Genomic DNA, 13660 nt, shown 5'->3' with positions numbered 1-13660 from the left:
TTTATCCAATTGTGGTAGAATTTATATTTGCCCAGAAACAAATTGATCTTATTATTCTTTGTAAATTCACACGCCATTCCGGACAAAACTGGAAGAGTGTTATTTAACACATATCGGCATTGTGTCAACCATTAAACATTCATAACGTTTGACGTATATTTTAGGACTTGAATATCTTTTAAAACGCACATCAGAGACATTTCATGTACGACTGACCGGCCTACACATGAAATTATCCGAGATCTTTCATTTCAATTGATGCATCTAGATTTTTCTGCGGTTCATTAAATAATAAATCAGCTGTTCAAAGACTGAAGCGTAATGATCTGAAAACATGAATGTGTTGAAAAGTAATTAATTTTTACATGAAATTATTGTTGAATAATTTGAAAAAGGAACCAGAAAAAAGAGAATGAAAGTCTTCGACACTGCTAGTTTAAAAGCGATATTTTATTTTCTCAAGATAAATCGTAGTTATAAAGCCCTGAGAAGGGCTTATAGCCTGTTATAACTATTTGAATCAAAAATTCTCTTTAAGAAATTTTCTTTAGTATCAATGACCTGATATTTTAGTAAAAGCAAGTGGTATAAGGTGATAAAAAATTACTTTCTGTGGTCACACTAGCGATTTCGGAGCTCAGACAAAAACGTTGCCGAGCTAGACAAATAGCAAAGTAAAATTGAAAATGGGCCGGGCCTCTTTCATTCCACAATCCGAGATTTCGTCAGTTGTTTTGTTCGTTCGTTCGTTTGCTTGCTTTTAAATCCTTTTTCTGAGAAAAACGGTTATTCCCAGAACCCATACAAAGAAAAGTTACCCTGCTATCATCGATGAACTGTTTACCAGAGAATCCAGGCCTCTGGAGACTGAATGCGCGAGCTCAAACATCTTTATTTCGAGTACTTATTATTTTTGGTCAGCGGCTGGATGGCACGACAGTAAAAAGCCGCGTGGGCTTTGGGGAATGGGGCTCAAGGTAAACAACAACAACAACAACAACAGTAACAAAATGACCCTTGAGAACCTTGCAAGGACCACCTGAAAAAATATAAACAGGAGCAATTTGACTGGATGAAGTCGCTTTTGTTTTGGATGTCCCAGTGTGTAGCTTCCTCTCCAGTATGGTGGATTCTGTACCATGTGACCGTTAGCTGTAAAGGGCCCATTCCTGTCGCGCTTGCATCTTTTGGTATGAAATGATTGTTCATCGTTTATAGTTAGTTACTGATTAATAAACCAAACTGATTGTAAGAGCTGTTATTTTCTCTCATTGTAACTCTGGCCCTACTGACCTGAAGAAGACTAGTGGTACAAGTTGAAGTATCAGCCCAAATAGATAAGCCCTTTGCCGTTTGTCAGCCGTGCAACCAGTTTGGTTTATTTACACGTAAAGTGACGTCTGGCATGTGCATCTCTACTACAAGAGATCCGGCAACGAAAAGTAAATATCCAGAACAGTTTATTTCTGTGTCGTGGTCCTCTGTATTCAAAAGCAGGGTAGTTAACTAACGGCTATTTATAATTGTAAATTTGGTTCACCCTCGACGCATGCAGTTGTCACTAATTTGCGACGGCCACGCCAACAAAAGCATCATTTGAAAAGATGAGTTTACATTATTTGAACATCTTTGCGACTAATATTCCAGTCAGTTCAACTTATACAATATTGACAATATTTCAAGTAACTGAATCACCAGGAACGGCGACAAAGTTCGGGGTAAATTATGGAAAAGTCACCCTTGAGTGGTCACTTTTCGTTGTCGTTTAATTGTGGGACGGAAAAGAAATGTACTAAAATTGAGATGACGCACATACAGAGCCATAATGATTGTTTGGTCATTAAATCTTATAGTTTAATGACCTTCTCGTTTACGTCGCCATCGTGGCTGTTTATGTCCCTATTAACTTCATCGGAGAAAATAAAGACCACGGAGGGCACCGGAAAATTGGTCACTATACTTGAACAAGAGACTATGATGACTTGAACGTGTATTGCAAATAATGCTCAGCTTCATCGAGTGGTCACCATTTGCAGCATTAACCGTTGGCCAAATGGAACTGAAAGGAGACGCAAGCAGGGAACTCGGTTTGATTTATTTTGGTGCACTTATTAGTGCAGTTTTCAATAGGTGTCGAAAGAAATTCGCTTTTGCTTTGGTTTTGCTTTGTGACGCTCCGTCTCTGATTCAATGGCAAAATTCGCGCCACTTTCTCAACCAATGAGAAGCAAAACCAAAACCACGCCATTTTCCCGCGCTTTGCGTCGGTCACGTGTATTTGCTTCGAATTTTGATTGGTTCATTGCGCTGTTTTACACCTGTTGTGATTGGCCAGAGTAATAATTGGTCTTAGCTTTACAACAGTCATTTGAAAACCGCTCTACAATGATTTTCGCTTTCTTTGAGAAATTTGACCGCAAGTTCGTGCATAGTTTTATCATCGTTTAGCCTCCCAACACAAGTCGACAAAAGTTCTTGTGGCCGCCGAGGCTGCATTGAAAAGGCTTTTTGCAAGTTGCATCTACGACCCGGTTTTGAGTCCTGGGAACGAATTTGACGTAGAGGGGTTCTTATAAGTCAACGTGGCGTCTAAAACTACATCATTAACAACTTCCCTAACAAGCTGTTCGCATAAGGTTTGTACAGCATAGTTAAATGGCGAAATAGGCCATGCAACTTAATTCGTTTATATGTTAGCCGTTTTCCGCCAGGCCTTGGTTCGACCACCAATAATCCCCTATCCAGGGTCCCCCGACACCTGGGTCAAAGGCTGGTGGCAGCGAAAAGGAGCACGTTTCTAGCGGTAGGCTGAGAAATGTAAACTTAGCGAGTGCTGCAGAAATGCTTCGACCGATCTCTGATCGCATGATTGCCTTTAAGGAGTTAAATTCGATTTTGACGATCATTTGCGGAAACAGACCATCTGCTAGAGACAGGTAGAAAGTTCTGAAGATGAATAACATCTACAGGGTGCTGTCAAAACTTTCATCCACAAACAATGCGTCTTTATCGCCACACGTTTTTAATTCTTGTTCCTCACTCGGCAAAGAAACCTCCAGAGTGCTGGCATCTAAACCTTCAACATTAGCGTTGTCGTCCCCCACCACAGCAAAATCATTCTGGTTCTTGGTTTCCAAGTCCTCGTTCATTGCTTGTTCATGGCAACCTCGTTCCCTAAGAACGAGGCTGCGTTCATGGCTGTCCTCAAATCTCACCCCACCCCTTTTGGTAGGTGCGCCATTTGTTGTCTCCTTGATCTTGAGAAGTCCGCCTTCTTGCTCTGGAAAATCGACGCTTTTACGAGCCTTATTTTGACGATTTGAAGCTGTTGAGAATTTCACGGTGGAGGCATTTCGACGATTGCCATCTGAAAATGAAACAGAGATACACAAAGTTTTACAAAATTTCAAAGATTATTGGAATGAAGGACAGCGCAGTGGTAAGAACACTCGCCCCCCGCCAATGTGACCAAGGTTCTGTTTCCAGGACACTCCAGGTTTCCCCTCTTCTTTAAAATTAACATTTCTAAATTCCAATTCAATCCAGAATCCGGGCGTCACAGGCTTGTTAGTCGTTTGAACATCACGCGGCAATTACGTGCTACACTCGTTAACAATGTTGATTTACTTCTTTTTACTTGTTTATTATTAGAAAAGAAAAAGACACCAGCGTGTTGCTTTACTACGGTGTTCACATGCTTTATTCAGAACCAAAAGAACCACTAGCCAGGGGCGTTACAAATCTCTAGAAGTGACCACCCCAAGTGTCTATCTCAAATTCACAGTCACATAAGGGGCATTCATTACTCATTACTTCATTTTAATTGTAATCTGAGCCACAAGCAGCCTGGCAAAGCCCCCTTCCCCTACCCCCACAGTGTTGTAAGTTGCCCCTGAAAATCCCCGAGGGGAGTGGACAAAAAGATATTTGACAATTTTTGAAATCCGTTTTAGCACCCAGAATGGCACTGTTGCGTTGGGTAAACTACAGCTCAATTTTGAGCTTCACTTGGCTCGTCCCGAATTCAGCCCTGGATTGTTCGTCCACCGAGGCAAACGAGGAAGGATTGGGGAGAGGAAGGAAAAGGTACTTTCTCCCTCTCCGGCTCTCTTTGCGCATGCCCGCTTCTTGCTACTCGCAGTTTTGCCACTCGCTGGATCAATTGCATGTGTGCAACGTAAATTAAAGATGAAATTTTCGTTGCGCATGTTCGTTCTAGCGGGTTAAGAGACTGGTCGCAGTATACCGACAAGGGGCACCCAACGACAGTTTTCTCTCAGATCCTCTGAAACGCAATTTTAGGTTATCTGGAGTGCTTTTAAAGCTCTGTAGGTTCAATTCAAGCCGCGCTATAATATTTTTATCTGTTCGGTCATTCTAGGGGAACTTGAGTCTTTTCGAAATTATTAGGGCCTTTTTCCATTTTCGGAAAACCTTAGGTCTTATTTCGTTCCGAAAATCTTAGCTGACCTTTTTTAGGTGTCCAAAACGACATTTTTATGAATTCGAAAACATTAGGCCGTAAATATCCCGTATCACGAACATTCGAGGTGAAAATTCCCTTAAGAAAATTGTAGGGGATTGAGGACCTTCCGAACAGATTATTTACCGAAAGGATCCGTTGGGTGCCCCTGACCGACCCCCATACAAAGGTTAATCGTAAAGAAACAAATTTACCAAAAAACGAGTTGTCGGGTTTTTCTCCTCCGCATACTGACAAGACTTTCTTGAAGATGTAAACGTATCCCTTCCTGTACCTCTGGCTCATTTTTCCGTACAGGATTGGGTTAATGAGTGCATTCACAAGAGAGAATAAACCGACCAGTATAACTTGGGAGTGATTGATCTTCCCTGTAACCATGCTGTAGAGGTTTATCAACTGAAAAAAACAAACAAACAAAAAATAATAGACAAGCAAAGACATTAGGAACGGAAATCAACTGTACATGCATTCAAAAGATCTTTATCAGCTCCAAATTGCCAAGTGCTGATGCTCCTATCCCTGGAGGAACAAGGGCAGATAAAAGGGGCGAGAGAAAAGACGAAACGGGCGGGGGAAAAACTGGGCGAAAAAATGCATTAATTTTTTTTCGCGATTTTCTTCGCCAATTTTTTTTTTCAACCAGCCGTTTCGACCCTACCACGCATCTGCCCTTGGGATTCCGATGATGTGACACTCAAAGGACTGATCCAGCCCTTCTTGGAACGACATTTAATTTGGTCATAAATTTGGGGAAAACGGCCTAATTAAAAGCCGTTGCCACATGTCCCAGGGCGAGAATTCTCTTCTTTGGGTCAGGAAGAAGATAGCCTTGCAAGAAACTTTAAAACTCGACAATTTACAGGAATCATTCTTTAAACAGGAACAATTAGTAAACATTTATTTGTATCTTTATCGGAACGTTCAATATGCAGATGTCATTTTTTAAGCAAACATTTTATTCCAGCGGAAAACGACAAAGGCGGAAAAACTAAATCACTTTCCGTCGCGTGTCTTGACTTTTAGAACCATTTGCGAAAAGGGTTTTTGTAAGACACATTAATTCTTAAAAGCTGATATCAGTTACAACTGATTTTACATTCTTTGTAATTAAGGGCTTTAGCAGTCGCATATATGCCATTAATTTTGACTGAAATGGATCTACGCGGCCAAGAAAAATAAAAACGGGCGGAAAACGTGCCTTCTGGTTTTTGCCCTTTCTTGAACTTAATCAAAAAAGTTGAAATGCCGACAAAGGCAATTGACAACTTTGGACGCAAAGCAAACAAAACAGTGAATATTGTCGGCACTAGAGAAATGACATGGATAATCCTTTTATTGTCAGTTATTCAGTTGAACAAGGCACAAGGGCATGAGAAATGGCATTGGTTTATACCCAAAAATAGGTCCTAGGAACTGCTGGAATTAAAAGCATCCATGGTTAAGTTAAAACCATGTGGTTGGCATGCATTCTTCTAAAAAATGTAAATATTTGTTAGTTGGATAAATGGCAACTCAAAATATCTTATGCAAAATGCTGCAATTTAAAAAGTAATCCAATCTCAAACAATACAATCGAAGAAGACAGTTGTTTTTCGAGCTGTAGAGTTCGGAACGATAATTTCTTTAGCGTTTAAGTTCTCTATAGACATTTGGAGCTTTTAGTTTCTTTTAACATCTTATAATGAGAAGTATGTACTTAAAAAGTAAGATTTCAGTTAGTTTTCAAAAGAAAGAAAATTAACATTCTAATGTAATCCAATGTCATCAAAATCATTACTGCATATGTAATTATATAAAGTACACCAAGTTTTCAGGTTTCCTTATTGCAATCACACTTGCAGAAGTGTAATAAACGAAAATAACCACATGTGAAAAAAAATTTCAAAGGATGTTTGAGTAAACTAATTCGTTTGGATGAAAATGTTTTAGTCTCAATAAAAGTGATAAATGACATACGCGCAATCTCTTAATAAGACCCTGCCATTGAAATTAAAACGTAAATATTCAATAGTGTTGAAGTGTAGCTTCAAATTTCCGAAATAGAGATTTTTAAATCAGTATCTAGTGGTAGTTAATTTCGTCTCAGATTTTGCTTGTATATAAAATCTAGTTTCTCACTCCTGATTTCAAAATCACGCACAGTTACACACATAAACGCGCAAACACGCACAGAAACACTCACCAAATAAGGCAGCCAGCTGATGTAGTAAAGCAGCACCACGATTGCCATCATGAATGACATCTGCTTTACTTGCCGGGTTCCCGCAGTTTCCCGTTCTTGCTGATTTTTCCCGCCAGTTTGCTTGGAGGCCGCCATGGTCGACTGGCGCTTGACGAATTTCCCGCTCGTTACTTTGATTGCAATAAAACAGATCAAAACAAGGATAAGCTGTAGAATTCCAACGCTTTCGATGATATAACCGTACACCAGTCCAAAATCAAACAGCTGATAAAAGCAGTAGCCAGATCTGTAACCCGGGTGTCCGACCCCAATAAACGGCAAAATCGCCATGAGGATTGAAAACAACCAAATAGCAATGACTGCTTTTCTCGCCCTCCCAATTGTCACAATGATATGGTGTTGTAGCGGTCGCGTCAACAGAATAGCTCTATCGGCTGATATCAGAGTTATCGTGCACACTGAGGCAATACGAAATGTATACGTTAGTATATCAAACACAGCACATGACGCTCGTGTCCACAGATCCGGGCCAACGAAGTTGTTCAAAATGTTAAGCATCTGCAGTGGAATGGCGGCGTTTATAGCGTCCGCCATCGACAGTGAAAATAACAGCAAGTCTGCTATGTTCCATGGTTTGTACAGGCCTAGTGTTGTGAGAATGAGAAAATGTCCGCCAACTAAGAAAGCAATCACGACCTCCACGATTAGTCCCAATACGGGATTGACTTGGAACAAAACGAGGCTTGCTGCTGTAGTTGCATTCAACGAAACATTTGGTGGCAAAGTGAACACCGATGACGTTGGTGAGGACAACATCGCTTCGAAGAAATAAAGCACTGTACCGAGAAGTACAATTGTGACCGCTTGAACACAACAAGCGTCAATGAAATGAAAACAACCCGTGGGGGGCTTCGCGCACGTACTGAAGACAGATATTAAACCAAAATGCAAAACAGCCTTCAAGTTGTCCTGTTTTGGAATGCGTCTGAAGATTGGATGTGTAGTGTCACTCAGTGTTATCGAGTAAATGAAAAATCTGTTCGCGATAAATGCCTATATTTCTCCTGTGTTTGCTTTACTTGACACCAAATATGTTTACTTTGGCAAAATTGTCTCGAGAGAAATCATTAATAAAGCCGGCAAAAGATCCAATTTGAAAAAGGTTAATTAATTTGAGAAGTTAATTGAATGTGGGTTTATTCGAATACAATACCTATTTTCCAGACCCGGGCCTGACTTGAAAAATTGGTCGAGAAATGTCATATATTGGCAAAGAAAAGCAGTAATTGCTAGCCTGAGTTAACATGCGAACAGAGTTCCCTTAGATTTTCGTAAGCTCATGGGAGACAAAAAAAAAGGAGATTTAAAAGAACCGAGAGCGATGGGAATTTTTTCTCTGTTTTCTTTCAATACACCCAAGCGCATCAGCCAGGAAACGAGTTTATTGTTGTTTTAATTCAGTTATTATGTGTTTATGTTTACTATCACCCCGCGCACTGATAGTTTTCTCTTGTTGCTGCGTACAGTACCAGTTCGTGGTTTGATCCCGTACCTCAAGAGAGTGACGGCTCTTTTCGGCAAGCGAGTTGCACCGTTTGAGTTTTGAATTTCCCCCGTTGTCGGTTATTGAATTCTAAACGCCAGAGAACCGAAAAGTCCCTCGTTATCCGGAAACCGGAAAAACCTTCCGTGACACCTGGAGACCCATTTGGCGAATTAAAACCTTCAGCTTGCAGTCCTCGTTCTTTCGCTCTGGCAAATTCCTGCTTATCTGCTGATCTAGCTTAGTTCGCAGTTTCTTCCACCATTTTGAAATTCGTGCAAACCGGCCGATGTATTATTACACGTACTGAATGAATTACTTCAGTATCAAATCATTTACTGTTTTCACTTTCGTAATCAAGGAAGTTGAGATACTGAAAATTAACGCCACTCCGGCTGACACCCCTGAAATATGATCAGAAAAATGTTGCACCGGCCGAGGAAAATCAAGGTGCCGCGGTTTTTTTCTGAAATTCAAAATCGGATTTGTCAGTAATCATACAGATTTCATTCACGTGTACGGCTCTTTGCCAGTGGTTTCCTCTTGTAAATTGGGAGGAGCGTGATCGTGAAAAGCCTGGGAAGGGTGAGGTATTTAATTCATGGAAGAAGAAGAAGAAGAAGAAGAAGAAGAAGAAGAAGAAGAAGAAGAAGAAGAAGAAGAAGAAGAAGAAGAAGAAGAAGAAGAAGAAACTTCAAGAAGAACGGAACAGAAAGGAAGAAAGGAAGAAAGAAAGAACGAAAGAAATCCCTACCGAAATAGCCGGTATTATGACGCAAAATGGAGGTAGAAAATTTGGGATTGGAACCGTAGAAAGTGTTACCAAGAGATAATTATTGCGTGTTAGTACAGAATTGATTGCGAATAACATCCTATTTTAATTAATAAGATATGGCAAGGGGGACACGACTCAGTCCGTTACTTCCTCGTCATTGTCAAAGACCCTACAAGCCCTGAGATTGTATCCCAGTGGAATCTGCGCTCTGTACAACTCTGGTTCCCAGGGTCTTTTATCTCTCCTCACCCCAGAGGAAGTTGGGGCAAGGTATTTTGCTGTGACCGGGTAACGACGCGACTGGGAACGAATTATTCTCAAGATGGCGGACGACCAGAACCGGTGATGTACATGTATCTGAAAAAATTGGACTAAAAGTGACATTATTGGATCATGGACAGTGTAGAGGAAGAGGCAGTCCGCTGCATGCAGCACTGCACTTCACAGTGGAATATTTTCTTCACAAATTTTCCCGAGATCTGTCCAATTTGTGGCAAATCTCTGAAGCGCTGTTCGTTGATAATTCCACCGTTTCGTGTGCCTTACCCATTTGTTTCTCAAAGAAATGTTTCTTGGGTGTTTCTGGTGAAGCCGACGAGGGGATCATTCTTGAGGTAGGGACAGAAACTAAACCTCGAGGATCTTACCTGTAATTGCACCTTGTTCTTATCCATCAAGGTCTTTCTTTATCCATTCATTCCAAACGTTCATCATCATCATCATCATCATCATCATCATCATCTTGATTAAGCTGCGGCTACACGAGCAATTTTTTGCTCATGCAGGTGATGCAATTTTTTCAAATTTTGTCGCGTCGCCAGCGCGAGATGAAAATCGCACGTGTAGCCACCCTCGAATTGGCAACGCGACAGGTGAAAAATCGCAAGGAAAAAGTTGCCAGAATTGAAATTTTTGCGACAAAATCGTAGGGATAGTCGCCTGTGTAGCCATGTAGCCAACGAAATTTCCATCAGAAGTTAATGGGAAAATCCCCGTTCCTTTTTCCTTGTGATAACATAACAATAAGATTAGTATTTTAGGATGCGTCACATTGTGTTATGTTCTGTACAACTTGCTGCTAGCGCCGCAAGACAAGGTGCACAAAATATTACACAGAGTAATGGCTCAGTCTTTGGAAATATAAAAACACTACAAAAGTAAGCCTGTCACATTTACCTTCAAACTCGTGCATTACAAAGATTTTTAAAGCAACTCTGCAATTACATGCAAAAATGGGAAAGAATATATGCCTACTATGTCCAAATGTGTGAATAAGGCAGGGGAGAAAGGAAATATACAAGTTAAAACAGTTTATGCCTGAGACTATTTATGGAGAAAGTACAAAATATATAACAATGCATGATTTGTTTTAAATGAATCAAACCTCTCTTTTGATAGGAATACGCCGTGTATTCATTGAAAATAAAAGGGGAAAAAGAAACTTGATGGACAGGTTTTGCACTCTCGTAGTAAAATGCTGTAAAATGGGTGGAGAAATGTCCATCCCGGGTGGATCACTGGTGACAAAATCAATACCCCACCATGGAGACTAACAAAATGACTATTATTGCTGGTGTGGGGGGAGGGGGGGGGATGGGATGGGATGGTCATGCTTGGAATTGATTGTACCACAATGCATTGTTTCAGAAAATTGAATCCATACACTACATACCATCTATACTCCCATAGAAGGTTTTTTTGGTTTGAATCCCCACCCCCCTGAAAATTCCTATTTAGCTTCATACTCTCCTTTAAAAACTTTGGCTTTTGAGAGCCCCTTCCTCTTCACAATTCCAAGAGCTTCTGTAGGGGGGAGGTTGAGGGGGTGGGGTGGGTATATTCTGGAAACACATAATGGGATTATCAGTGGGTGCCCCCCCTTCCCCCCCCCCCCCCCCCGGAAACCAATGAGCTTGAAAGAGAATTTACACACCCAGATTCAGAGAAATTTAGTTAAGAGTACTTTCACCTTTTTAGGCAAAGCTTACATGGGAAGAGACATGCAGAAATAACATTAAGTTAACCAACCCAGTCAAAAACAAAGAAGCCTTTCTCTCAATTTAAAATGTATGTTGAAGCAAGGGCTAATTGAAACAATGACAGCTGAACAACGACAACTTTGCTACCCTTTTTTCGAACAAATATTTACAAACATAATGAAAAAGATAACGAGTACAGGTAAAAGTTAGTCACAATAACTAAAGAGCTTATTCAAATAAATATAGATGAGTAACAAAATTGAACATTAATTTTAGACTTGAAAGGTTGTTTGCAATAAAGCATTAAAATTAGAAAAGGTTTTAAGAAAAAAAATTAAAAAATGTTATATGGGAAGAACCTTTAGATTTTTAGACTACAGTATGGTGGCCTCTATTAAAAACAAATAGTGATATAAAGAAGAGAGCTTATGGTTAAACAACTGTCACTCCTTGGGAATGCTAAAGGTTGACATATTTTTGAAGGTACAGTTTTCATAAAGAGATACCAACAACAGACAGATTTGATTTGAGAATTAAGAGACCCCACATAAGAATTGAATTCATAATAAAAAGATTTTGAGCCCCACCAACAAATTAAAGCACGGCTGCATTCAAAACTACTGAAAAGTATCCGGGACGTTAATTTTATATGCTAGTTCCCCTACCCCTCTACCCCTTCGCCTGACAAAGCTCATAATTCTAAAGGTTCTAAATCTTAACTGACTATCACTACTTTGTAGAGACTATGAAAGTGGTGATGATCTTCATGTTGGAATTGCTGCATCTAATGGAATTGTTTATGATTTTGATGAACTTGGTCTTCATGCTGACAGAACTAATTGGGAGCAGTGTATAGCTGTGAGCATAAAAGATATTCATTTGTCGGGTGCAGATATTTGGGATTTTAAGCTTCAACAGATGCATTCAAGTGGCTTATGGACTTCAAAAGAGTAAGTGGAATAACAAAACTAAATATATAATTTCATTATTCCCACAAACATGGTTTAATTTATTCTTGCAAATTGAAATTCATTGATGGGCCTTGGAACGTTTTTGCTCCGGAATAATTATGAGAAATTGATCTGATTCAAAGATTTCATACAGCCAATTAAAAAGGCAATGCCAATGCCAATGCCAACATTATTCTGGTGTAAGACAAAATTATGTTAAAATTTATAGAAAAATGACAAATATTTTCTGGATCAGGAAAATGTTAAAACTTGCACACTTTATTTTTGGTTCTAGTAGATATACTATAGATTGCAGAGGGGTTAAAATTTTAGAGGACACCAAACATTAATAACAAGTTTAGAATATACCCCAAGTACTACGACAAGTAAATAATGAAAGATTAGGGAGTGCATTCCATGATCTCGATCCCAGGCTCTCTCTCCTTTGCCAAGCTGGTGATGATGTCATCCGCCCCAGCAAAATCTGCGGGGGATGCCAGATACGCGTCCCAAGATCCATTCATTTCGTTGGTTGACTGTCCCATACAATCTCAACTCCAATCTGTATAAGGAATTCGTTCTTTCTACGTCAAACTCGTGCAATAATGAACCGTCCTTTATTTAGTAGAAGTTGATGGTTTTCCCTTGTTTTCTTCTTTTATAGGTACCATGAAACCAACAACAACTGCTACGACTTTGCATTTAGATTTTTAAATGAGCTTTTGCCCACAAATTCAAAGCCTTTACACAAGTCAGACTTTTGTAAGGATTTTATTGTGCCAAAGACAACAAAGGCAGCCCATTACATTGACTTATACAGACGAGTGCAACAAGGTGGTGGAGTTTCTGTGGAAAGAAGTAGAAGATGATTTCAGATCCTACTTCTGCCTTTAGAGAGTTGTCAACCTAGAGTATTGCATAACATCAAATTATGGCTTATCTATATCTAGACATGTGCAGTCAAATCCTAGCAGTAGGCAGCAGTTTTTTTCACAGAAGCCTAGTTTAATGGCCTAGTTCCCTTTAGTCTCCAGTAGCTCAGTGGTAGAGCATAAACTAGTAATCAGAAAGTCAACTCTTGTTGGCAGAACTCAGATATTCTTTTTCTGAATATGGTTGGGTCACTGACTGAAAAATACCTCTAGCATTATTTTATTCACCAGGGCAGTGAGTCGCTCGAAGCATGGTTAGCACTAACCATTGGTTAAGAGGTATTAAAACCTATAGGTTGTTGTGGTATTTAACCCGGGTTAGCGCTAACCATGCTTCGAGCAACTGGGCCCAGGTTTAAAACATTTAAATCCTAGCAGTATCCAGTAAGTTTGCTACATGAACCTAGCAGTCAATACCAAATACTTGATATCATCGATGCTAAGGTTCCCTTGAAAAATGTGGATACTTGTGAGAAATATCGGCTGTTTTGATCCCTTTCGATGCTGTGCACGTGACTGCTCACTTGAATATTTGAGAGCTGTTTTAGTGCCGAAAATCAATATTTTTCCGTTTATGTATGTGCTCAGTTGCACTTAGCTCAAAGGGGGTATCACAGAATTAAAGTTCTCAAACTCATTAATAATTCATGAAGAGAAAACAAGGGAAATCACTATCGTGAAGGAGGTTTGGAAATGTGATCTTAATTATCATAAAATTTTGTGAACTTTTGCTTCGAGTTTCTCCAAGAATTATCAATAGTTTGAGAAGCTATATCGAACACTCGAAAGAGTGTTTCCTCCTATTTCCAAACACCT

The 13660-nt window shown here is 39.8% G+C and overlaps 2 protein-coding genes across 3 annotated transcripts; one reads left to right on the top strand and one right to left on the bottom strand.

The window, feature by feature from the left end:
• Window positions 1-506: 506 nt before the first annotated feature.
• On the bottom strand, window positions 507-7751 carry LOC146488834 (thyrotropin-releasing hormone receptor-like). The gene is made up of 3 exons (XM_085114053.1): window positions 6666-7751; window positions 4678-4879; window positions 507-3367 (listed from the first exon to the last, which is right to left on the bottom strand). Exons 1-3 carry the CDS (start codon window positions 7479-7481, stop codon window positions 2964-2966), a joined length of 1422 nt encoding a protein of 473 aa, XP_084970179.1. The 5' UTR covers window positions 7482-7751; the 3' UTR covers window positions 507-2963.
• A 1550-nt stretch (window positions 7752-9301) lies between these two features.
• Window positions 9302-13006, top strand: LOC146488833 (MKRN2 opposite strand protein-like). 2 transcript variants are annotated; one of them, XM_085114013.1, is made up of 3 exons: window positions 9302-9597; window positions 11796-11912; window positions 12577-13006. In XM_085114013.1, the coding sequence occupies exons 1-3, from the start codon at window positions 9377-9379 to the stop codon at window positions 12779-12781; spliced, it is 543 nt and encodes a 180-aa protein (XP_084970139.1). In that variant the 5' UTR covers window positions 9302-9376; the 3' UTR covers window positions 12782-13006. The 2 variants fall into 2 exon arrangements, with proteins under 2 accessions (XP_084970139.1, XP_084970133.1); XM_085114007.1 differs by having other exon boundaries at window positions 11703-11912.
• Window positions 13007-13660: the final 654 nt, after the last annotated feature.

This window comes from Pavona decussata, unplaced genomic scaffold (assembly GCF_977016875.1).
Source record: "Pavona decussata unplaced genomic scaffold, jaPavDecu1.1 SCAFFOLD_8, whole genome shotgun sequence".
Lineage (NCBI taxonomy): Eukaryota > Metazoa > Cnidaria > Anthozoa > Scleractinia > Agariciidae > Pavona > Pavona decussata.
Note: the sequence above shows the minus strand (reverse complement) of the source record. Positions and strands in the feature narration are given on the sequence as shown.

Excerpts from the sequence above, each read along its gene's own strand:
- LOC146488834 (XM_085114053.1), bottom strand. The coding sequence starts at position 7,481 with ATGTTGTCCTCACCAACGTCATCGGTGTTCACTTTGCCACCAAATGTT. Across the intron at positions 4,880-6,665 it reads TCAGCTGGCTGCCTTATTTG|TTGATAAACCTCTACAGCAT; the intron begins GTGAGTGTTTCT and ends TGTTTTTTTCAG. Across the intron at positions 3,368-4,677 it reads ACCCGACAACTCGTTTTTTG|ATGGCAATCGTCGAAATGCC; the intron begins GTAAATTTGTTT and ends TTTCATTTTCAG.
- LOC146488833 (XM_085114007.1), top strand. The coding sequence starts at position 9,377 with ATGGACAGTGTAGAGGAAGAGGCAGTCCGCTGCATGCAGCACTGCACT. Across the intron at positions 9,598-11,702 it reads ACGAGGGGATCATTCTTGAG|AGACTATGAAAGTGGTGATG; the intron begins GTAGGGACAGAA and ends ACTACTTTGTAG. Across the intron at positions 11,913-12,576 it reads GGCTTATGGACTTCAAAAGA|GTACCATGAAACCAACAACA; the intron begins GTAAGTGGAATA and ends CTTCTTTTATAG.